The sequence below is a fragment of the Oncorhynchus mykiss genome, chromosome 10, assembly GCF_013265735.2.
Source record: "Oncorhynchus mykiss isolate Arlee chromosome 10, USDA_OmykA_1.1, whole genome shotgun sequence".
Taxonomy (NCBI): domain Eukaryota; kingdom Metazoa; phylum Chordata; class Actinopteri; order Salmoniformes; family Salmonidae; genus Oncorhynchus; species Oncorhynchus mykiss.
The window spans coordinates 59,503,006-59,523,621 of record NC_048574.1 but is presented as its reverse complement, the minus strand read 5'-3'; the positions used below and the strand labels follow the sequence as shown (position 1 = coordinate 59,523,621).

The 20,616-nt window shown below is 39.8% G+C and overlaps 2 protein-coding genes across 7 annotated transcripts; one reads left to right on the top strand and one right to left on the bottom strand.

Moving 5' to 3' along the window:
* Positions 1 to 450: 450 nt before the first annotated feature.
* Positions 451 to 11,201, bottom strand: LOC110534395 (probable E3 ubiquitin-protein ligase HERC3). 5 transcript variants are annotated; one of them, XM_021619246.2, is made up of 24 exons: positions 11,067 to 11,201; positions 9,692 to 9,790; positions 9,501 to 9,612; positions 9,318 to 9,345; positions 8,916 to 9,137; positions 8,432 to 8,523; positions 7,610 to 7,740; positions 7,334 to 7,458; positions 7,080 to 7,156; positions 6,844 to 6,971; positions 6,677 to 6,736; positions 6,451 to 6,556; positions 6,147 to 6,339; positions 5,682 to 5,836; positions 5,300 to 5,422; positions 4,897 to 4,995; positions 4,360 to 4,527; positions 4,136 to 4,276; positions 3,634 to 3,800; positions 3,293 to 3,356; positions 1,822 to 1,892; positions 1,372 to 1,555; positions 967 to 1,069; positions 451 to 852 (listed from the first exon to the last, which is right to left on the bottom strand). In XM_021619246.2, exons 5-24 carry the CDS (start codon positions 9,064 to 9,066, stop codon positions 641 to 643), a joined length of 2,550 nt encoding a protein of 849 aa, XP_021474921.2. In that variant the 5' UTR covers positions 9,067 to 9,137; positions 9,318 to 9,345; positions 9,501 to 9,612; positions 9,692 to 9,790; positions 11,067 to 11,201; the 3' UTR covers positions 451 to 640. The 5 variants fall into 5 exon arrangements, with proteins under 5 accessions (XP_021474921.2, XP_036789391.1, XP_036789390.1 ...); XM_036933496.1 differs by having other exon boundaries at positions 9,269 to 9,345; positions 9,501 to 9,610; XM_036933495.1 differs by lacking the exon at positions 11,067 to 11,201 and adding an exon at positions 10,269 to 10,358 and having other exon boundaries at positions 9,269 to 9,345.
* Positions 11,184 to 19,811, top strand: LOC110534392 (T-cell ecto-ADP-ribosyltransferase 2). 2 transcript variants are annotated; one of them, XM_021619242.2, is made up of 4 exons: positions 11,184 to 11,321; positions 16,196 to 16,283; positions 18,199 to 18,905; positions 19,042 to 19,811. In XM_021619242.2, the coding sequence occupies exons 2-4, from the start codon at positions 16,224 to 16,226 to the stop codon at positions 19,172 to 19,174; spliced, it is 900 nt and encodes a 299-aa protein (XP_021474917.2). In that variant the 5' UTR covers positions 11,184 to 11,321; positions 16,196 to 16,223; the 3' UTR covers positions 19,175 to 19,811. The 2 variants fall into 2 exon arrangements, with proteins under 2 accessions (XP_021474917.2, XP_036789392.1); XM_036933497.1 differs by lacking the exon at positions 11,184 to 11,321 and adding an exon at positions 14,081 to 14,295.
* The last annotated feature ends 805 nt before the right edge of the window (positions 19,812 to 20,616 follow it).

The following is a 20,616-nucleotide window of genomic DNA, read 5'->3' as shown; positions in this document are numbered from 1 at the left end:
CAAGGGGCGGCAGGGTAGCCTAGTGGTTAGAGCGTTGGACTAGTAACTGGAAGGTTGCAAGTTCGTTCTGCCCCTGAACAGGCAGTTAACCCACTATTCCTAGGCTGTCATTGAAAATAATAATTTGTTCTTAACTGACTTGCCTAGTTAAATAAATGTAAAAAAATTAAAATATTGTGAATTGTGGGAACATGGTTGAGAAGGATGTGTCAAATGATCTGTACCTTATTGTGTGCCACCTAACTGCAGGGATATTATGCTCTTATTGATTTCTGTAATGAACCATTTGGTGGGTCTTGTAAATTAATAGTTCTTGTGTTCAACTCAAAACCGGATATGCTTCCTTTTAACATTTAGATTATTTCAAATACTTTGGGATTTCTTTGTATCTTGGTTGTTATCATTTTTGTTAATGTGTTGTTTAATGTCCAGGCACAAACCATGCTGTACTTTGATTTATAAATGTTTTAATAAAATTAGGTGAATGCAATATGATAATGTCATAGTACTGTACAGATCTCAAGTTTGGATTTGAAATACAACCCTACATTAAAACAATCCAAATCTTAAACCCAACTATGGAACAATGAAAATATTAACACAGGAGAGGACTATACACAGCAGCAACACAAAACCCTCATTATTCATTCCAGAAGCCTCTGTTGTGGCCAACAGCTTCTATAAGCCTGCTGTGTAGTGTCTCTTTGGAGGGGTAGATGGGCAGCTGCAACAGAGAGTGACAGGTCAGCGCCTCTGGGAAATGCTGTTGGGAGGAGTTGAGAAGGGTTTGGACCCTCATCCTGATCTGGTTCATACCCAGGATGGGCACACGATCACAGCCAGTCAGGAACACTGAAGGGGCAAAGGTGGTAAAAGGGAGAGGGCAGTGAATGACAGAATATAAATGTATTCTCAGTAGCCTACGTTATTGGTTCATCTGTTACAATGAAAATGTTCCATACTTACACAGGAACGCTTTCTTTTGATCCTCTGTCAGTTCCTCAAACACCTCCCAGAATGTGACGATGTTGGGATGCCCAGCATGGTACTCTCCTTCATACACAGTGTTCTAGGGGGGAAATGCCCTCAATTAATATGGTGAAGCAATAGACACTTGACACCATTCAAACTACTTGTCAAATCAATGCATCAAAACATTTTAGCCAGGTTGCAGAACATGTTCACCATGAATCCCAAATCAACCCCAGGACACTTGTTTTTAAGGCTCCATCTTGCCCTCTGATAGGCTAGGTGACATTTCTGCATATATTATATGTTTTTACTTTTCTAATGCTCTCAGATGTAGACAATTGACTCGGGGTAGATTTGGGATTGAACTTCAGTTATGTAGTAACAAAACATGGTTCTGACCTGTTTCAGCGTTTCCCAGTCGAAATTCTCCTTCCCCACCATCACTCCCCTCAGTTCCTCTGGCTGGAAGAACTCCACCACGTCCTTGTCACACACCTTGAAGAAGCCTTTCCTGAACTCTTTGAACACCACCTCTACTGACTGGTTGAAGATGTAGTTCACATAGGTGTCAACAAACTCCTTCCTGTCAAAAGAATGACACACCGAGTCAGATATCCATTGAGTTGTAGCTAGTATAGGTTGCTGTCAATTCCAGTTGATGTCAATTCAAGGAATGAGAAGCGTCATTTACATTCCATTATGATTTCTCCATTCATACATTTACATTTCAATGTGAGATGATTTTGCCGAAATGGAATTGACCCCAATCCTGGTAGCTGTAGCAATGCAAAAATGTGGCATACTGTAAACCTTGTATTTTGTCAGTTGTAAATATTGCTATAATCTTACTTGTTGGCACTTGTGACAAGTTTTCCAGTTTCTTTGGGATCAAGTTCCACCACTACATCACCCCACATCACCTATAATAGTGAGTAATGAAAAAAGTGAGGTAAATGAACAATGATAACACTGAGGGTATGGACAAATAGATGGGAGTGATATGCGAGAGACATACACACTGAAATAATATAATTTATCTTATGTTCAGTAATTCATACCACTTCACTTCAATTAACTACAGATGTAGGATCTTAATTTGAGCCAATTTGATACAGCAGGAATAAAATCCTGCAGCAACAGAAAATGTGAATTATTTAGCTAAATAAATAAAAATAATTCACTAAGTCAGTTAAGAACAAATTCTTATTTATCCTGCCGATCCTTGACTTCGGCGATGTCATTTAAAAATAGCCTCCAACATTCACCTCAGCAAATTGGATGCAGTCTATCACAGTGCCATCCGTTTTGTCACCAAAGCCCCATATACTACCCACCATTGTGACCTGTATGCTCTCGTTGGCTGGTTCTCGCTACATTCGCGTCACCAAACCCACTGGCTCCAGGTCATCTATAGGTCTTTGCTAGGTAAAGCTCTGCCTTATCTCAGCTTATTGGTAACCATAGCAACACCCACCCGTAGCACGTGCTCCAGCAGGTATATTTCACTGGTCTTCCCCAAAGCCAAAACCTCCTTTGGATGCCTTTCCTTCCAGTTCTCTGCTGCCAATGACTGGTACGAAATGCAAAAATCACTGGAAGTTGATCTCCCTCACTAACTTCAAGCATCGGCTGTCAGAGAAGTTTACGATCGCTTCAGCTGTACACAGCCCATCTGTAAATAGCCCATCCAACCAACTACCTACCTCATCCCCATATATGTTTTTTGAATTTTTCTGCTCTTTTGCACACCAGTATTTAAAAATTGCACATCCTCATCTGCACATCTATCACTCCAGTGTTAATTGCTAAATTGTAATTACTTCGCCAATATGGCCTATTTATTGCCTTACCTCCTTACTTCATTTGCACACACTGTATAAAGATTTTCTAGTGTGTTATTGACTGTACGATTGTTTATCCCATGTGTAACTCTGTGTTGTTGTTTTTGTCGCACTGATTTGCTTTATCTTGGCCAGGTGTAAATGAGAACTTGTTTTCAACTGGCCTACCTGGTTAAATAAAAGGTGAAATAAAATAACAAATATTTTTTTACAAAGGCCTACCCCGGCCAAAGCCGGACAATGCTGGGCCAATTGTGCGCCGCCCTATGGAACTCCCAATCACGGCCTGATGTGATACAGCATCATTTTAAAGTGGAAATGACTAACTTTAGAAGTCTTTAAAATACACTACAAGTTTGCATTTATTGCAGTGTGGGAAAATTGTCAGCAACAAAAGAGTGATCAAATTAAAATCCTGCATCTGTATTATGTTACATTGTATTTGTTCATCGATCAAACTGTTTGAATGCAATACATACTGAGAAAGTCATGTCCATGTTTTCAACATCATCATCAGGGTAATCCAAGATGTACTGCAAACTCCTTCAAAATCATTGAAAATAATATGTGACAATAAATGTGACAATTATAAATCGGCAATCAATAAATCATGATGCTTTCATAAATGAAAAACTATTTATCCAAATAATTGAATAATTGCTTATCCTCACAGAGCAAGTGCCCTGCCCCTAAGATGCAATAAAATGCCTTGAGATGCAATTTCTTAATCTGTCCTTGGTGTCCTTATAACAAATACAACTGCCTGTACTGTAATACATTACTGACTAAGGGATAACAATATATTATGGTCTGAACTTACCCTGCTTCAATGGGGCTAAACTCTCTCAGGTCCTCTAAAGAGGGCTTGATGTTCACCAGCTTCTTGAAGAAGGCCATGGGGAAGGGGAGGTGCACCATGTTGTTGTTGTACAGGGCCATCCCACACAGAACCCCAAACAGGAAATAACGCTTCTCCTCCACTCTAGGCTGTTAGTGAGGATGTGTTGGACAAGAGACAAGAAATAAACCATGAGTGAAAGTATAGGACATATTGTTGTTAACATGCGGAAAATTATAGCTTAATATACAGTAAAGGGAAGGTAGTGTGGTTTCTAGAATACAGTAGTAGGCTAGTAATACAGTATTAATACAGTAGTAATACAGTAGTAGATCCTCTCTAGGAACATATTATTACAGTGTTTCACTACCAGCATATTTGAAGCTATTTGAAAGTACAATGATTATCGATATAGAAATAAAATAATGTGTTTAGGAGCAGAAAACCTCATAATCCATGTGCGATTTCCCTAAACGTGCCTCACCATTGCAGGGAACCAGGCCAGCGTATTGGTGTCGTTGTACATGAACATCCCAGACTCGGGTACCAACAGCTTATCAAACAAATGGAGGAAGAAGTCCCTTTTGTAGACATCTGTCAGCTTCGCATCCTCGTCGAAATACACCTGAGAGATGTAAGCAGCACATTTTGGAATAGCCCTTCTCTGTTCAAAACATTGTCTCATCATATTAAAAAAGATGGACTTACCACAAGGGACCTCTTGAAGGTACTGTGATATGCTACACTCAGTTGATGGAAAGTGTCTTCTATGAGTGATGCTCTATTCAGTCTCAGCTCAAAGACCGGAGCAGGCGCCGCCACGAGGAACATGTCAAAAAGCCACATACCAGTCCTTTGGCGATTGTTAGGGGGATTCTGCAATGCATACAGTACAATATTAAGTATTCACTTAGTGCTTATCTAGTATACAATACAGGTGTTATTTCAACCAGTTTCTTCCATCAAAAAGGTTAAGAAATATGTCTGGTTTCTTCAGTAGTGATGGTCAACACCCCAGAGCTACTTGGAATGCAGGCGTTTGCTCCAGCCCTGTTCTAACACACCTGATTCAGCTAATCAAGATCCTGGTGAGCAGCTGATTAGTAGAACCAGGTGTGTTAGAGCAGGGCAAGAGCAAAAGCCTGCATACACAGTCAGTTGGTCTCTAGTAGGGGGTTAGCCACCTTGATTTATAGTATCTGCTGTATATTATAATACTATATATTGAGAAGCAAGTTTCATTACCTTTGTGAGTGCGGCGTTGATGTTAAAAACGTTTATCTTGCTCTGCAGATTCATCAAGAATGGGTAACGACAAAAGATGGCAGGTGTCTGATCCACATCCTGAAAGTGATGTAAAAGAAAACATACAAGGCATCTCAATTAAGGAGCTTCTTTGTCTAATTATGTTCATCTGCAGTGATAAGAAGGAACTTTAGTAGGTGAGAAAGATTCTCCAGTAGGGAAACAAAATGTTTCCTTCACGCTCTCTTTCCAGACCATTTCAGGTAGAGGAAATCTCAAGCCTCTACTGAGATGAAGCCAGGACACTTTCTAAGACCCAAACAACGAACATCAATACATTTCAAGACTGACAGCAACTAGCATTGTTAGCAATCAGTGACTGAGACAAAAAAACGTTTCTTACCTGCTTTGACCATAAACGCCAAAGCTTTATATCCTCCTCTAGAAATATGGGATTGAAGTGAACCTCCTCCATACAAAAGGTACTGTCTGGAACAGTCTGGGTCTCTACAGATGTCTGGTTTGCCTTTGAAATAATATAGAAAAGTAAAATACATTGATAATAAATAAACAATTATTAGAAAGTATTAGCTAAATATTTTCCATGTTTGTCAGAAAAATATTATTTCATCAAATCTCAGTTACGGTCTCATTGATTCTAAATAGGTTGCATTGAAATAACTGCCACCCTGGCACCAGATCGGTCCTCGAAGTTGACTGGTCAAAATGGAAAAACAGCATTATAAATGGATTGACAGTACGAGCAGTGAAGCATGGACACTGACTCTGTGGAGATGGCCGAGGACCTGGAGCAGGTGCTTGATCCCAGTATCACGAGTGGGTAGAATATGTTCACTCCTCAGAATCCCCGACAGGGCCTTCTTCCACACCCCAATGTGCTTGGTCATGACAGACGGCTTCAATGAGGACCAGCAGTCACCTACAGGACATGGTAACACACAGATTACTTTCTCAAACCATTTCGTGGGGTTATAGAATTTGCTCGACTTCACAATCATTCCAGGGGCACCCCCAATGTGCACACGTTTTGTTTTAGCCCAGCACTACCACACTCGATTCAAATTATCAACGATTTTGTAAATTTAGCCTAGTCTAAATCTGCCAGACATCGAATGAACAAGGACAAAATAAGTTGTCTACAGCACAAACAGATTTACGACTACGTTATTTTTGATAAGTTGAATTTGGGGTGACACACTTTAAACATTTTAAATGGAGGGCAACATTACCGAGGACCTGCAGCTTGTTGGGGTGCAGTCTGAGGATAGCAGCAGCAACGGCTTCGGTGAGATCTGTCCTTCTGTGCTGTTTGTGAAGGACCCTCAGGAGCTCAGGGAGAACCAGGTAGACCCTCAAGCTCTCCACTCCAATGGACTCCTCATACAGGGAGGGAAGTAGTGTGTGCTGGACAACAGCTTCAACCTAGTGCAATGAAAGAGGTGTGTGAATCGTCCCTTGTTCAAGATACATGTCAGACTAAATGTCAGAATAGGATCGATTACATATCAATTTATAAATATATTCACAAAATACCTCAGTCAAAACTTTGCCCTTTTTCGCCAGCTTCCGGAATGCGCCTTGGACGAGTGAATAATCCAGGCCAGACTGTTTTGGTGAGGTTTGGTAATGTTTGTCACAACTTATAAAAGCAAGAAATAATTGTCAATACTTTTGCCATATTTAAATCAGTATTCTTTGATAATGTAATATTTCAAACATAAGACAATCATGTATTTGAACCAATATTAAATACTGTTACCTTTTATCAAGAAAGCTCCCATTTAAACACGATGCAGAAGAAAACATTTTTGTGATTTCCCTGCAATTACAAGTATGAGTAATCTTTCAGTTCAGTATGTGACTGTACATAAACAAAATAAGGAAATAACAACAACGGTAAATTATAGCAACTTATATCATACTTACTTCTGTCCTTTTTTCCAAGACTTTGAATCACATTCCGAGATCCATTTGTCAATGATTTCTTCATCTATAGCTTGTTGTGTAACTTTGCCCACACTTGACCTGAGATTGTTAGCCCTTTCTTCAGACTCCTGGGAAGATGACAATGTGATGCAACGTATCACAGAAATGTTAAGTACAAAGGACAAACTATGTCCTGTTTTGCTAACTCATTGTTTCAAACCAAATTGTGTCCATACCTGACCAAGAGAGCACAACGCAAAGGAATGGTTTCCTCCAGCAAAAATGTGTTCAATTTTCTGGTCATCAATCTGGTCTGAAATGTTGACAAAAATAGTTGATGATCAAGTTAATGTTATTTCATGTTTTACCTCATGTTATTTTAGTTGAGTATTGAAATAAGCATTTTGTTGAGTTGACTTTTATTCAAGTTTGATCTGTTCTGAAAATGCGTGTACTCTGGCTAATGTTATACCATAAATTAATGTTTTACCTGGCAGTTGTACTGGAAGGGGCACAGACTGATCAATCTTTACTCCATTTCCCAGCTGCCCTTGCTCTCCACGCCCAAATGAGTAGATCTTATTGGAGGGCCCCACAAATGCTAATGTGTGGTGTCTAATGTGGCAAACAGACAGAGAAAACATTTCTCAAATCAACAATGAATTCTAAAAAGGTCTTATGCTAAAATGAAAACAGTCCTACATACATTTTTGTTGTGTCACAACATTTTGTCAATTCCAGATCATGTCTAATAAGTGTAACCTACCTTCCACAGGCTATCTGGGTCACCTTTAATCCACAAAGATGCCCCACCACTCGAGGTCGTAGTTCATCTCGGAGAGAGTTGTGTCCAAGCGGTCCATAGCGGCCTGAGCCAAATGTGAACACCACACCTCCCTAGAACAAAATCAACCCAGACAGTTATCACAGTGTTTTCCTCTACGTTAATGAGGATGTTTCAATGCAAATTTCCAGGGAACTAAAAACTAAAACATTTCAATTGTTTTGTTTATTTTTTATTTCAACATTATTTAACTAGTCAAGTCAGTTAAGAATAAATTCCTGCTGACAATGACGCCCTACCAAAAGGCCTCCTGCGGGGACGGGGTCTGGGATTAAAAATATAAATGAATTAAATAAAATATAGGACAAAACACATCACGACAATAGAGACAACACAACACTACATAAAGAGAGACCTAAGACAACAACATAGCATGGCAGCAACACAGCAAGGTAGCAACACAACAACAGCATGGTAGCAGCACAACATGGTAGCAGCACAAAAAATGGCACAAACATTATTGGGCACAGACAACATCACAAAGGGCAAGAAGGTAGAGACAACAATACATCATGCAACGCAGCCACAACTGTCAGCAAGAGTGTCCATGATTGAGTCTTTGAATGAAGAGATAAAACTGTCCAGTTTGAGTGTTTGTTGCAGCTCGTTCCAGTCGCTGTCTGCAGCGAACATTGAGACACCAATATAAATAAACGCACATAAAATGTAGACATATTGTATGGTCTAAACAACATTTAGTTCAAATTATAGGAAAAGTGTAATTATGTCAGACAGATATACAACCTTTGTCAGAACGGCAGTATGTTCTCCTCCACATGAAATCAAAACAGTCTTCTTCAGATTCAGGCAATCAACAGGAGCTGGATCACATCTGTCTACAGAAAATTGGGTTCAATTTATTGTTATTATTATATATCATTTTTATAATTATTTATTTACAACACATAACCCTCAAACACACGACACATTGTGCTCTCTCATCCTGGTTAAAATTGTTTTTAGACAGATAAAGGCACATTTCTGTACTTTTCTTAATTTTTTAAAATATAATTTCAACCACCACAAAAATGTAGTTGATAATACATAAATCAGGGGTCTCCAGCTGCAGCCTGAGAGAACTACTGAGTGGGAAGACTTTTGTTTAAACCCAACACTAACACACCTGTTTCAAATAATGTACTGTTCATGGTCTTCGGTCTGGACCTTGATTATTTAAATATATTTAACAAGAGTCAACACATATGCTATTGTGTAATGTATACTGTACTTGTTGTGTCCCCTAGTCCCAGTTGCCCGGCGGTGTTCTTGCCCCAGCCGAACACAGCTCCAGAAAGGGACAGAGCGAAGCTGTGTTCTCCCCCTGCAGTGATCTGAACCAGGGGGATCCCTGATAGAGACTTCAGGGGCTTGGGGGACATGTCGCTGGGCTCGCCCCACCCCAAACCCAGCTGACCGCTGGTGTTCTGACCCCATGTGAAAACCTGACCATCTGAACAGAAATCAGAAGTAAGCAATCATACAATGAGAACATTGTACACAATTACAGTTTTGAAAGGTTAGACTGTTTTGGTTAAGTTGCATTGTGAAACAGCGATTAGAGGTGTGTTAATGGTCATTTACCCTGAGTTAGTAAAATTGAATGCTGGTCTCCACATGCAACCTGAGTTACCTGTCGGTTACATAGGTTACCCAATGGGCTGGGGGGAAAAGAAGAAAGATGACTAAAATTAGCTTGCCCATTTGAATTAAATGACAAATTGTTTTTATACTTTAACTATTTGAATGGGGGGGGGGGGGTGACAATTCCTTAGGGTAAACTACATATAATGTATCATTATGGAATGGAACCCACCTGAGAATATTGGCTTTGTCCAAGCAGAGAACCCGACCCTCTTCAGACAGTAAAACAGCATGAGAATCTCCACAACTCAGAGCCCGAATCGTCTCCTTACATTTCACAGTCTCTAAAGTACATAAAACATATGATTGGGCAACTCAAGAAAATATATTATAAAAATATATTGTTAAGGAGATTAGACCTACTCAGTTTCCCTGTGAATCTTCTCCCATCTTGGTCCTCTTGAATCCGTGCGACAGACACTAGTCTCCCATTATTTCTGATAAACGCGACCACACTGTTACCTGCGGACAGAGCCTGAATTTTAGATTTAAGGTGTATCAAATTAATATCCGCTTTGGTCGTATCGAAACCATTCGGCTTCACTAAACCAAAGCCATTGCGACAATCATCTCCCCATGAAATCATTGTTGTGTATTATTCTTAAACTAGTCCATACAGATTCTTGAAGGAGAGGCACCTGCCGATGTTTCCGACTCAATGATGGGTTTATATGACCGCAACCAACCATATGACATACAGAAAGACTCATCATCAACAAAGCAGGAAACGAAAATGAATCTTAAATGAAACTGTATTTATAGAGGGCATAAAAGAAAACACGCCTACAAACAAATATAAATGCAGTTTCGAATAGTTACTTATGACGCAAGGCCGAAAACGAAAGTGAACGTCTATTGACAATAGCAGCCCAGTTATCTTGGAAATAGCCTACAATAAACTGACGCACTTGACACACACGATAATGCTTGAAACAATTACCACCCAGTCGATACCTCCCTAGATGCATTTCAGTGGAACTGGCTGAAAAGTCCACTTTATGCTGTGTCATGCATGACTGCTAAATGCTGAACTGAAAATGGTTTCGGAGTTTGAAAAGACCCATCCCTCAGAGACGTCCCTGATATTTGCCCTGTTTTTTTTCAGATGTTAAAGTAATTACCAAACTTCATTTTTAAGCTCACGTTTATCATAATTATTTCAAAAAAGAACTGTCAGCAGTATTTTGTGGAGGGTGCACACTGACTTGACCAGGCAAAGAGTAAAGAAAATACTAAAATTGCTTTAATTATTGGGTTATGATACTATACACCCGTGTGGCAGTTGTACTAAACTCATACGGCATAAAAGTTTTAAAATAATCAATGTCCCTCATTAATTAAGATGACAATTGAACAGGTAAATGGGTACATAATAACCTATGCAGAAAGTAGGGATGGGAGTTTGAAATAATTTTACTATTCGAATAGTAACAATCATTTTTGTCTGATATCCGGATATTTGAAATACATGTGGTTTTTAAAAATCTACGTTTTTAACCTGAACACAGCTATGCGAGGGAGAAGATGGTACTTTATTGTTGCAGCAGCGGAAGAACATGAAAGAGAGATGGGAGCGAGCAGACGGAGAGAGAGAGACACCAAGGCAACCCCGCTACAGCCAACACTATCTAGCTAACTTGCAGCAGCGACCATGTTATTTATTATCATCCCATATAACAGTGTCTATATTGACTGGAGTAGCCTATTTGATTCGATGACACTTCCTGTAGCTACTCACCCCAACGCTAGGCATCGCCTTTTCATGGAATCCAATGGGCTGCTATCGGATTGCCTAGCCTAGCATGCTGACTAAAAATGAACATTCATTAACAATTGGAAGTATTTCAATCTTCTCGATTTGTCAGTTGGGATAATTAGGAGTACACGGCTGTATTCCATTCCTGGATTGAGGTACATTTTCCGAGCCATATCTCTCGCCGGCTCCGCGCAGTCTTGATCGTGGCATTGCAGCATTCCCAACTAGAGAGAGAAGGTAATGAAGAGTTTGAGTTGATTTATTCTTGCTCACAGATGAAACTGAAAAAATTATTAATTTACATTAGTAATCATTGCAAAACACTAATTTCCAATACATAACACATAATACGTGACATACATAGAATATTGAACAATTTAAGACATTACAGGACATTTTTCATTATAGAAATTTAAATATGAAAATGTGATTTAAAAATATATACCATTTTTGGGAGAACCTTTTAAGAGCTAGCGTTATTGTACAGTCTGATAGCAGTGGGTAGAGTGGCGTTTCGCAGGCGGTTCATACGGGACGGTATACAGGACAGTTGATGGCTGTTTCTCAGGAGCATGGTGGTGCAGTTACCTCTTTTTGGAGGGAGAAGATCATTCAGTGGATGGTCAAGAGTGTGCATGTCCTTCACCAGATGCACTGCAGCCTGCTCTGCAGTGAGGGGAGCTGTGGTTGGACTGCTCCAACAATGGAGATGATCCTCAAGGCCCTCCTCTGCAACTTGTCTAGTTGGGCCTGCTGCTTTTTACTGCATCCAACTAACAGCACTCCACCATATTCCAGACAAGGTCTGACCAGTATAGTATAGACTGTGACCAGATCTTCAGTGGGTAGGCCATTTCTGGCAAGACCATTAAAAAAGTGCAGGCATTTTGAGGCCTTCCTCACTGACTGCTCCACATGTGTGTCACCACTGAGGTTAGAGTCTAGATGAAAACCAATATACTTGGTTATTGTTACCACTGTTTTTTCCTGTCCTTCTAGGATTAGTGTTGCGGGTTGTGGATGGTCTCTAGAAATTACATATCTGAATTTCCACAGACTTTTTCCCATTCAGGAGCATGTTGTTGGATGTGTCCCACTCTTCCAGCTGCTTTGCCTCCAAGCCCATGGAAATGACCTCTTTGATGCTGGTTAATGGTATGGCTCGGGACAGCCCTACGTCATCCAGTGTCCAGTGTCAATGAAGACAACTTTTCGGGTGGACATGTGAATGAGAAACAGATATGGTGCAACCACTCCCCCTTGTGGCACACCAAAGGTGACCTCTGACCAAGGGCTAAAAGTGCCATTTGCCATCACCCTCTGCTTTCTTCCTGTGGTGTAGCTGTGGAGCCAGGCTAGTAAAGTTGGACACAGTTCAATGTCAGACAGATGTTGCATGAGCTTTGTGTGATCTAATCAATCAAAGACTTTGGACATATCAGCAAGTAAGACCCTCACCATCGTTTTTTTTTTTGAGTCTGTAGCTATCAGCCAGGAGTGTGTGGCTTTAACAAGGGCGGTAGTAGTGCTGGACTTTGGTAGGTAGGCATACTGATTTGTGCACTCAGATAAAACTGTTGGCATTCATTTTATTTTATGAAGCTCTCCTGGATTTTTCCAAGGAATGACGCCCATTCGGATTCTGGCTAGGCTACAATACCTTCAGAAAGTATTCATACCTCTTGACTTGTTCCACATTTTGTTGTTTTACAGCCTGAATTCAAAACGTATTCAATATTTGTTTTCTCTCACCCATCTACACACAATACCCCATAATGACGAAGTGAAAACATGTTTTTAGAATTTTATTGCACATTTATTGAAAATGAAATACAAATATGTTTCATTTACATAAGTATTCACACCCCTGAGTCAATACTTTGTAGAACCACCTTTGGCAGCGATTACAGCTGTGAGTCTTTTTGGGTAAGTCTGTAAGAGCTTTCCACACCTGCATTGTGCAACATTTGTCCATTATTCTTTTCAAAATTCTTCAAGCTCTGTCAAATTGGTTGTTGATCATTGCTAGACAACCATTTTAAGGTCTTGCCATAGATTTTCAAGTAGATTTAAGTCAAAACTGTAACTTGGCCACTCAGGAAAATTCACTGTCTTCTTGGTACGCAACTCAAGTGTAGATTTGGCCTTGTGTTTTAGCTTATTGTCCTGCTGAAAGGTGAATTCATCTCCCAGTGTCTGGTGGAAAGCAGACTGAACCAGGTTTTCCTCTAGGATTTTGCCCTTGCTTAGCTCCATTCCGTTTCTTTTTTATCCTGAAAAGCTCCCTTAATGATTACAAGCATACCCATAACATTAAAATATGGAGAGTGGTACTTAGTAATGTGTTGTATTGGATGTTCCCAAAACATAACACTTTGTGTTCAGGACAAAAATGTAATTGCTTTGCCACCTTTTTTGCAGTATAACTTTAGTGCTTTGTTGAAAACAGGATCCAAGTTTTGGAAGATGTTTTATTCGGTACCGGCTTCTTTCTTTTCACTGTCATTTAGGTTCGTATTGTGGAGTAACTACAATGTTGTTGATCCATCCTCAGTTTCCTCCTATCACATCCATTAAACTATATAACTGTTTTAAGGTCAACATTGGCCTCATGCTGAAATCCCTGAGTGGTTTCCTTCCTTCTACGGCAACTGAGTTAGGAAGGACGCCTGTACCTTTGTAGTGACTGGTTGTATGGATACACCATCCAACTGTAATCAATAACTTCACAATGCTCAAACCGATATTCATTGTCTGCTTCTTTTTTTTTTTTTTTTTTACCTATCTACCAATAGATCCCCTTCTTTGCAAGACATTGGAAAACCTCCGTGGTCTTTGTCAGAGATGCAAACTAGTCACCTTTCGGCGAAATTCGCCGTTTTTAAACCAAAATAGGTGACATACGTGATTCGTGTAGATCTGATGAGAACGGTTTGGGGGTGGGTTTGACGAAGGCTCAGCCAATCGTTACGTAAACAGCAGAATGCTGCGCAGCACATTCCTGAAGAAAGAGGAGACAACCAACTTACTAGTTACAGCATCAGCGCGCCTCTGGAAAGTCAGCTTGTCAGTCACAGCAGCGCGTCCCCTGAACGATAACGAAGAGGTGACTTTAGGTGAAAAGCCTGACCACGGAGACCGGGGTGAGAAGGTGACGAAGCGTACTTCATGAGCTGTAACCGAAAAACTACTGGCTTTTGGAAAGTTTGAGGTGAGGGAGAAAGTGTGGTGAACAAGTATTAGCACTGTTTTAAGTATCTTGCTAGCTGGACCCGTTAGCTAGCCAGAGAAATGTTGGGCAACATTAGCCAACTTATCTGATAAATAATTGAGTTTATGGTGTGAAAATTAGCTTGCTAATAAAGTGAGACAGCTAACATCAGATGAGCTAACATTAGTAACCTAACCAATTCGCTATAGTATTAACTGGTATACGACTCCTTGCCGTTATGCCAAAAATGTCCCCTGCCAGAATTCTCCCCACTCTTCTAATTTCCTTAATGTTGTGGCTAGAGTCTAATACTTTCTCTGGCACACATCAGAGTCAAATACTTTCAATAGAACAAACTTCACGTCAGGATAGGCAACCGAAATGAATAATTAATGAATGTGTGTTACATTAAACATAGAGGTACGGGCGACATGGGCAGACACCCAGGGCGACATCAAGGGGGCGCCCCCGAGTTCGGTTGCTGAAGGGCGGGTTCTCCCAGGGTGCCAAACAAGCCAGAACCGCCACATACACTTGAAACAAATTGTCAAACCGAAAACTGGCACAAAGATCAGTGAAATGTGGAAAAGTCAACCATTCTGAAGGCATCTGTAATTGAGGCCACATGCTGAGCTTTCTCCCCAAACCAATTCAGATAAAACAACAGCCTACTCATTGTAGCCTAATCCTTCTTATTTCGTTAACTTTTATTTCCGTATTTTTTTCCAACTTGCATTGCGTCAGTGAACTCCCACTCCACTTCCTTGACATTGAGCCTCTTTGCCACTTTGAATGGCCAACATAAAAAAAAGCTACACACCTGAAGGCTTCTGGTTGGCTACTGGTCTTTTTATTTGGCGCACGTGCACTTCATAGAAACTACATTAAATAATGTAACTTTTATTAAATTAATAATTTGAAATGTCATGTCATATCCGGGTATGCGACAATGTCACATGGGGGGGGGTCCAACTTGCATTACATTAGTGGGGGGGGGGGACCAAGTTTGTGAAACCCAGGAGTATAAAAGGGCCACGATCAATATGCAAATGTAAACATTGCAGACAGAAATGCCATAGCATCACAGGAAGCTGCTGAGGGGAGGACGGCTCATAATAATGGCTGGAATGCAGTGAATGGAATGGTATCAAACGCATTAAAACCATGTATTTGATGTGTTCGATAGCATTCCATTAATTCCGTTCCAGCCATTACTATGAGCCTGTCCGACTGTCATAGATAGAGATGCCTCGATTCATGATTCAGTCGAACAACTCAGTCGATTCTATTTAATTTCCATCTACTCTACTAAAAAACAAAACTGATTAGTAAAATGTGTATTGCATATTGTAGCCCTATGCAGTGTCATTGTTTCACAATGCTTATCTGTCCAACTTCCAGACTCTGACTCTGTATGTTTGTTAATTACATTTAGATCACCATACGACTCTGAAGCTATGTGTCCAAATCATATCTTCATTGTATTATTTTGATTGTCTCATGTTATGTTTGTTAGGTTTCAGGGCCTTTTATAACAGTGAATTGTAGACCTATAGTTTGAGTCATTAATAGTTAACTTACTCAATTAAAACAGCTGTAGGCTACTTACACTTGAGTCTAGGAACATACCACACTGAAAATATCTATGTAGTAGTTGCGTCAACTTTCAGAATAATACCTGTGAGAAGGGGCAGTAGTTGTGTAGTTAAACATTGCCTGGACATTTTGTGATGAAAGACCCCTAAATGTTGTAAAACATACAGTAAAATTGTGTCTGTGTAAGTTTAAGATTCTTGTTTGCTATTTATAACCTCACAATGTAATTTATTCTCAATTGCATTTTGTTTCTCATCTCTGATCTGTCCCATCTCCTCTCAATCCCTCATTTATTGGTCACCAGAACACACAAGGCAGCCATTTCTGGGAAAATGCAGGGCCAGAGAGAGAAGACATTCATATTGATCCTCGTTGCTGCGCTCTCTCACAGGGTAAGAGTTTTGACCAAACACATTTTTTGGGGGTCATAAGATTGAAATGATTGAACCCAGATGTGGAAAAAGTACCCAATTGTCAAACTTGAGTAAAAGTATAGATACCCTACCGTTCAAAAGTTTGGGGTCACTTAGAAATGTCCTTGTTTTCCATGAAAACATGCATGAAGTTAGTTGCAAAATGAATAGGAAATATTGTCAAGTTGTTGACAAGGTTATAAATAATGATTTGTAATTGAAATAATGATTGTGTCCTTCAAACTTTGCTTTCGTCAAAGAATCCTCCATTTCCAGCAATTCTTTATTTGTTTCTGGCCATTTTGAGCCTGTAATCGAACCACAAATGCGGATGCTCCAGATTCTCAACTAGTCTTATGATGGCCAGTTTTATTGCTTCTTTAATCAACATACACCAGTTTTCAGCTGTGCTAACAGAATTGCAAAATGCTTTTCTAATGATCAATTAGCCTTTTTGTCACGTTCTGACCTTAGTTCCTTTGTTATGTCTTTGTTTTAGTTTGGTCAGGGCGTGAGTTGGGGTGGGTTGTCTATGTTCTTTTTTATATGTTGTGTTTTTGTGTTTGGCCTGGTATGGTTCTCAATCAGAGGCAGGTGTCGTTCGTTGTCTCTGATTGAGAATCATACTTAGGTAGCCTTTTCCCACCTGTGTTTCGTGGGTAATTGTTTTCTGTTTTGTGTCTGCACCAGACAGAAGTGGTTCGGTTTCAGTTCGTTCTCTTTGTTGTTTTATTATTTAGTGTTCTGAGTTATAATAAATATCATGAACACTTACCACGCTGCGCATTGGTCCTCCGATCCTTCCTACTACTCCTCTTCGTCAGAAGACGAATTCCCTTACACTTTTAAAATGATAAACTTGGATTAGCTAACACAACGTGCCATTGGAACACAAGAGTGATGGTTGCTGATAACGGGCCTCTGTACCCTATGTAGATATTCCATAACAAATCAGCCGTTTCCAGCTACAATAGTCATTTACAACATTAACAATGTCTACACTGTATTTCTGATGAATTTTGTTATTTTAATGGACAAAAAAATTGCTTTTCTTTCAAAAACAAGGACATTTCTAAGTGACTCCAAACTTTTGAGCAGTAGTGTACCTTAATAGAAAGTGAAAGTCACCCAGTAAAATACTACTTGAGGAAAAAAGTATTTAGTTTTAAATATACTTAGGTATCAAAAGTAAATGTAATTGCTAAAATATTCTTAAGTATCAACAGTAAACGTATAAATAATAAATACCTTTATATTTAGCAAAACAGAGAGTACCATTTTCTTGTTTTTAAAATGTATGTATAGCCAGGGGCACACTCCAACACTCAGACATTATTTGCAAAAGATGCATTTGTGTTTAGTGAGTCCGCCTGACCATAGGCAGTAGGGATGACCACTAGTTCTCTTGATAAGTGCGTGAATTTCACAGTCCTGCTAAGCATTCAAAATGTACTTTTGGTTGTCAGGGACAATGTATGCAGTAAAAAGTACAATATTTTCTATAGGAATGTAGTGAAGTAAAAGTAAAAGTTATCAAAAATGTAAATAGTAAAGTAAAGTACAGATACCCTAAAAAAAAAAATGACTTAAGTAGTACTTTAAAGTATTTTTACTTAAGTACTTTACACCACTGATTGAACCAGCCATACTGTAAGGACAGACTTCTGGGCCCGTTTCCCAGATCCAGAGTGAGCCTATTCCTGGATTCTCCATTGAGCATGATTTTTAGTCAAGAACTAGGCTCACTCTGGGTCTGGGAAACTGGCCTTGATGTACTTCATTTGAAAAATGCTTGAATTTGAACTTGTATTGTCATAACATGTTAAGTGCTATACATTGTTACGCTGTGATACTACCTGTACTAAAAAGGTAACAATTCTCTTTTCTATTACAGGTGACTCAGGCAAAGGTAATGGACATGGTTCCTAATGCCGTGGATGACCAGTACACTCACTGTCGGGAGCAGATGTTGAAGAAGGTTGTGGAAGGGGGTCTGCTGGAAGAAGAACTGAAAGGCAGTTTAGAGTATAGGGATGTCTGGGGGGCAAAGCAGTGTACAAAGTTAATCCCGGGAGGCGTCAAGCAACACACGGATGCATTGGTGTCTTATGGACATGGGGGAAATGAGTTCAGAAATATGTTCAACCAAGCAGTGGAGACTCAGGGTGGGAATGTCACTGTCTATAACGGCAACTTCCAGTTCAAATCCCTCCACTTCCTTCTAATGGATGCCATGAGGCTTTTGAAGACTGAGAACTGCCAAACTGTGTTTCGTGGCTCAAGCAAAGAGTATGAGGCACAAGTAGGGTCAGAAGTGCGATTTGGGAGGTTTACCACAACCAAGGCCAAGCGTTCCGATGCGGAGGAATCTGCTTCAGACAATGGGATCCTTTTCAACATTATTTCCTGCACTGTAGTCAACATTGATGAGTACACTTGCTTCTCAGACAGCATTGATCAGCTGATATCCCCAGCAGAGGTGTTTAGGGTGGCTGAGGTAAAGAATGTAAGAAATAAAGATCACGAGTACAGAGAGATCGTTTTGACAAGTTCAAGAACTCACAGCATTGACAGCATCCGCGACTGTTACCTCTTCCCCAGGTGAGGCCAGGTTATGTAAGCGAAAAGACATGACAACATTGGACTACCAAACAGGTGTAGATGACACAAGAGTTGAGTGTTTTTAAAATGTCTACCTTATTCTTTGGAGAATGAAAGTCTGTCTTTGTCTCACCAGATCTCCTACAAGTACGAGTCCTCCATCAATCACCCCCAAAGGCTCCTCTACTCAATGGCTTGGCAGTAGCCTGTCTGTTCTTGTGGTTGTATCTCTCTCTATCTCCCTGATCACCAGGACTGATGATCTCTGATAAACTAAAGTGTTGAGTGCTTATAGATGCGGTAAAGAAGTCAATGGAACGCAGACCGTGGGGGATAGAAGGACGCACATTCAACAAATCTGATTTAACAAAATAGATATTTGTCAAATTGTAATTTTTGATGTATTGTAACATCCCCATAATGTGCTCACTAAAGTTTGATTTGGATATATGTCTGTTTTCACGGCATAACATTTAGAAGTAGTCCCTTTTCAGGTTTAGTAGAAGTGACTGCTAAAGGCTAACTCCCATTTGTATTGACTGGTAGCATAGCTAGTATAGAGAAGTCGATGGTGGTAGTCGTTTTTTTAACTGTAATACAGTTTCTTGGTGATGATGACATCAACATGTATTCGGGTTGACATCCATACCAGCATTATTCTCCGATTTTTACCTCAACATGGTGTGAAAAACACAAACAATAGCCTAAATGTAGGCTAATTTTGCTGGTGGCCATTGAGATTCTGGATCTTTCCCCCCACAGCATCTTTCCCCCATGCGATGCGTTTCCATGGCATTTCCATTGTTTTGGTTGAGATCCAATGACCTCTTCACTGCTTCTATTGAAAATGACAAACACACACACACACACACACAATTGCATGTATGTAATATCAGTGCACACAGATATTCATCAAATGTGACAAAGCGCCAACCTTTCAAACCCCTCTTAGCATAATGTAAGAAAAAAAAAAAGAAAAAAAAAATAATGTAAGAAAATGTATTTCTTTGCATTTTATTGTTTTTGTAATAAAATATATATATATATATATATCATGGTACGTTTTAAACAATATGCGTAACACATTTAGCAAATATTTTGGTATCACAACAATTGACTGTGGGTGGGTCCAGTTTTCATAGATGTAATTTAATTTTCCTCTTGTTTTGTTATCGAATAAAGAAACAAGTTGAGCAGTTTTGAGTGTTGGATAGGACACCTTTGGCATTGAGATGGGGTGGGAAGGAGTGATTTATTAATTAAATGTTTAGATAATTAAAAGTAGTAAGCTTTTCCAGCTGGAAATGACTTTACATACATTGGGGTGATAAGCATGTGCATTGAATTAATGATGTAAGGCTCATAACCTGACAGTCCAGACAAACAGTATGTATGACCTAGTAATATTTAGGTTGTGTAATATTTGTGAGGGGAAATGACTGTCATACCTATGAGGGATGTGGACAGAGTGCTCTTTCTCTAAGCTCAAGCCATGCTCAAAATCACAGTAGCACTAGCCTTTAGGTCTTATAGTTACAAAGTTTTCGCACTGACTCATTCACAGCTGGAGCTACACATGTTTTGGCTAATATTTCATCCTTATCCTGGAACCTGCATGTTGTGCAGGCTTTTGTTCCAGCCCAGTACCAGCTCACTGGATACAACTAATCAACCGACCATAAAGCCCTTGATGTCAGGGGTGTGTACGGGA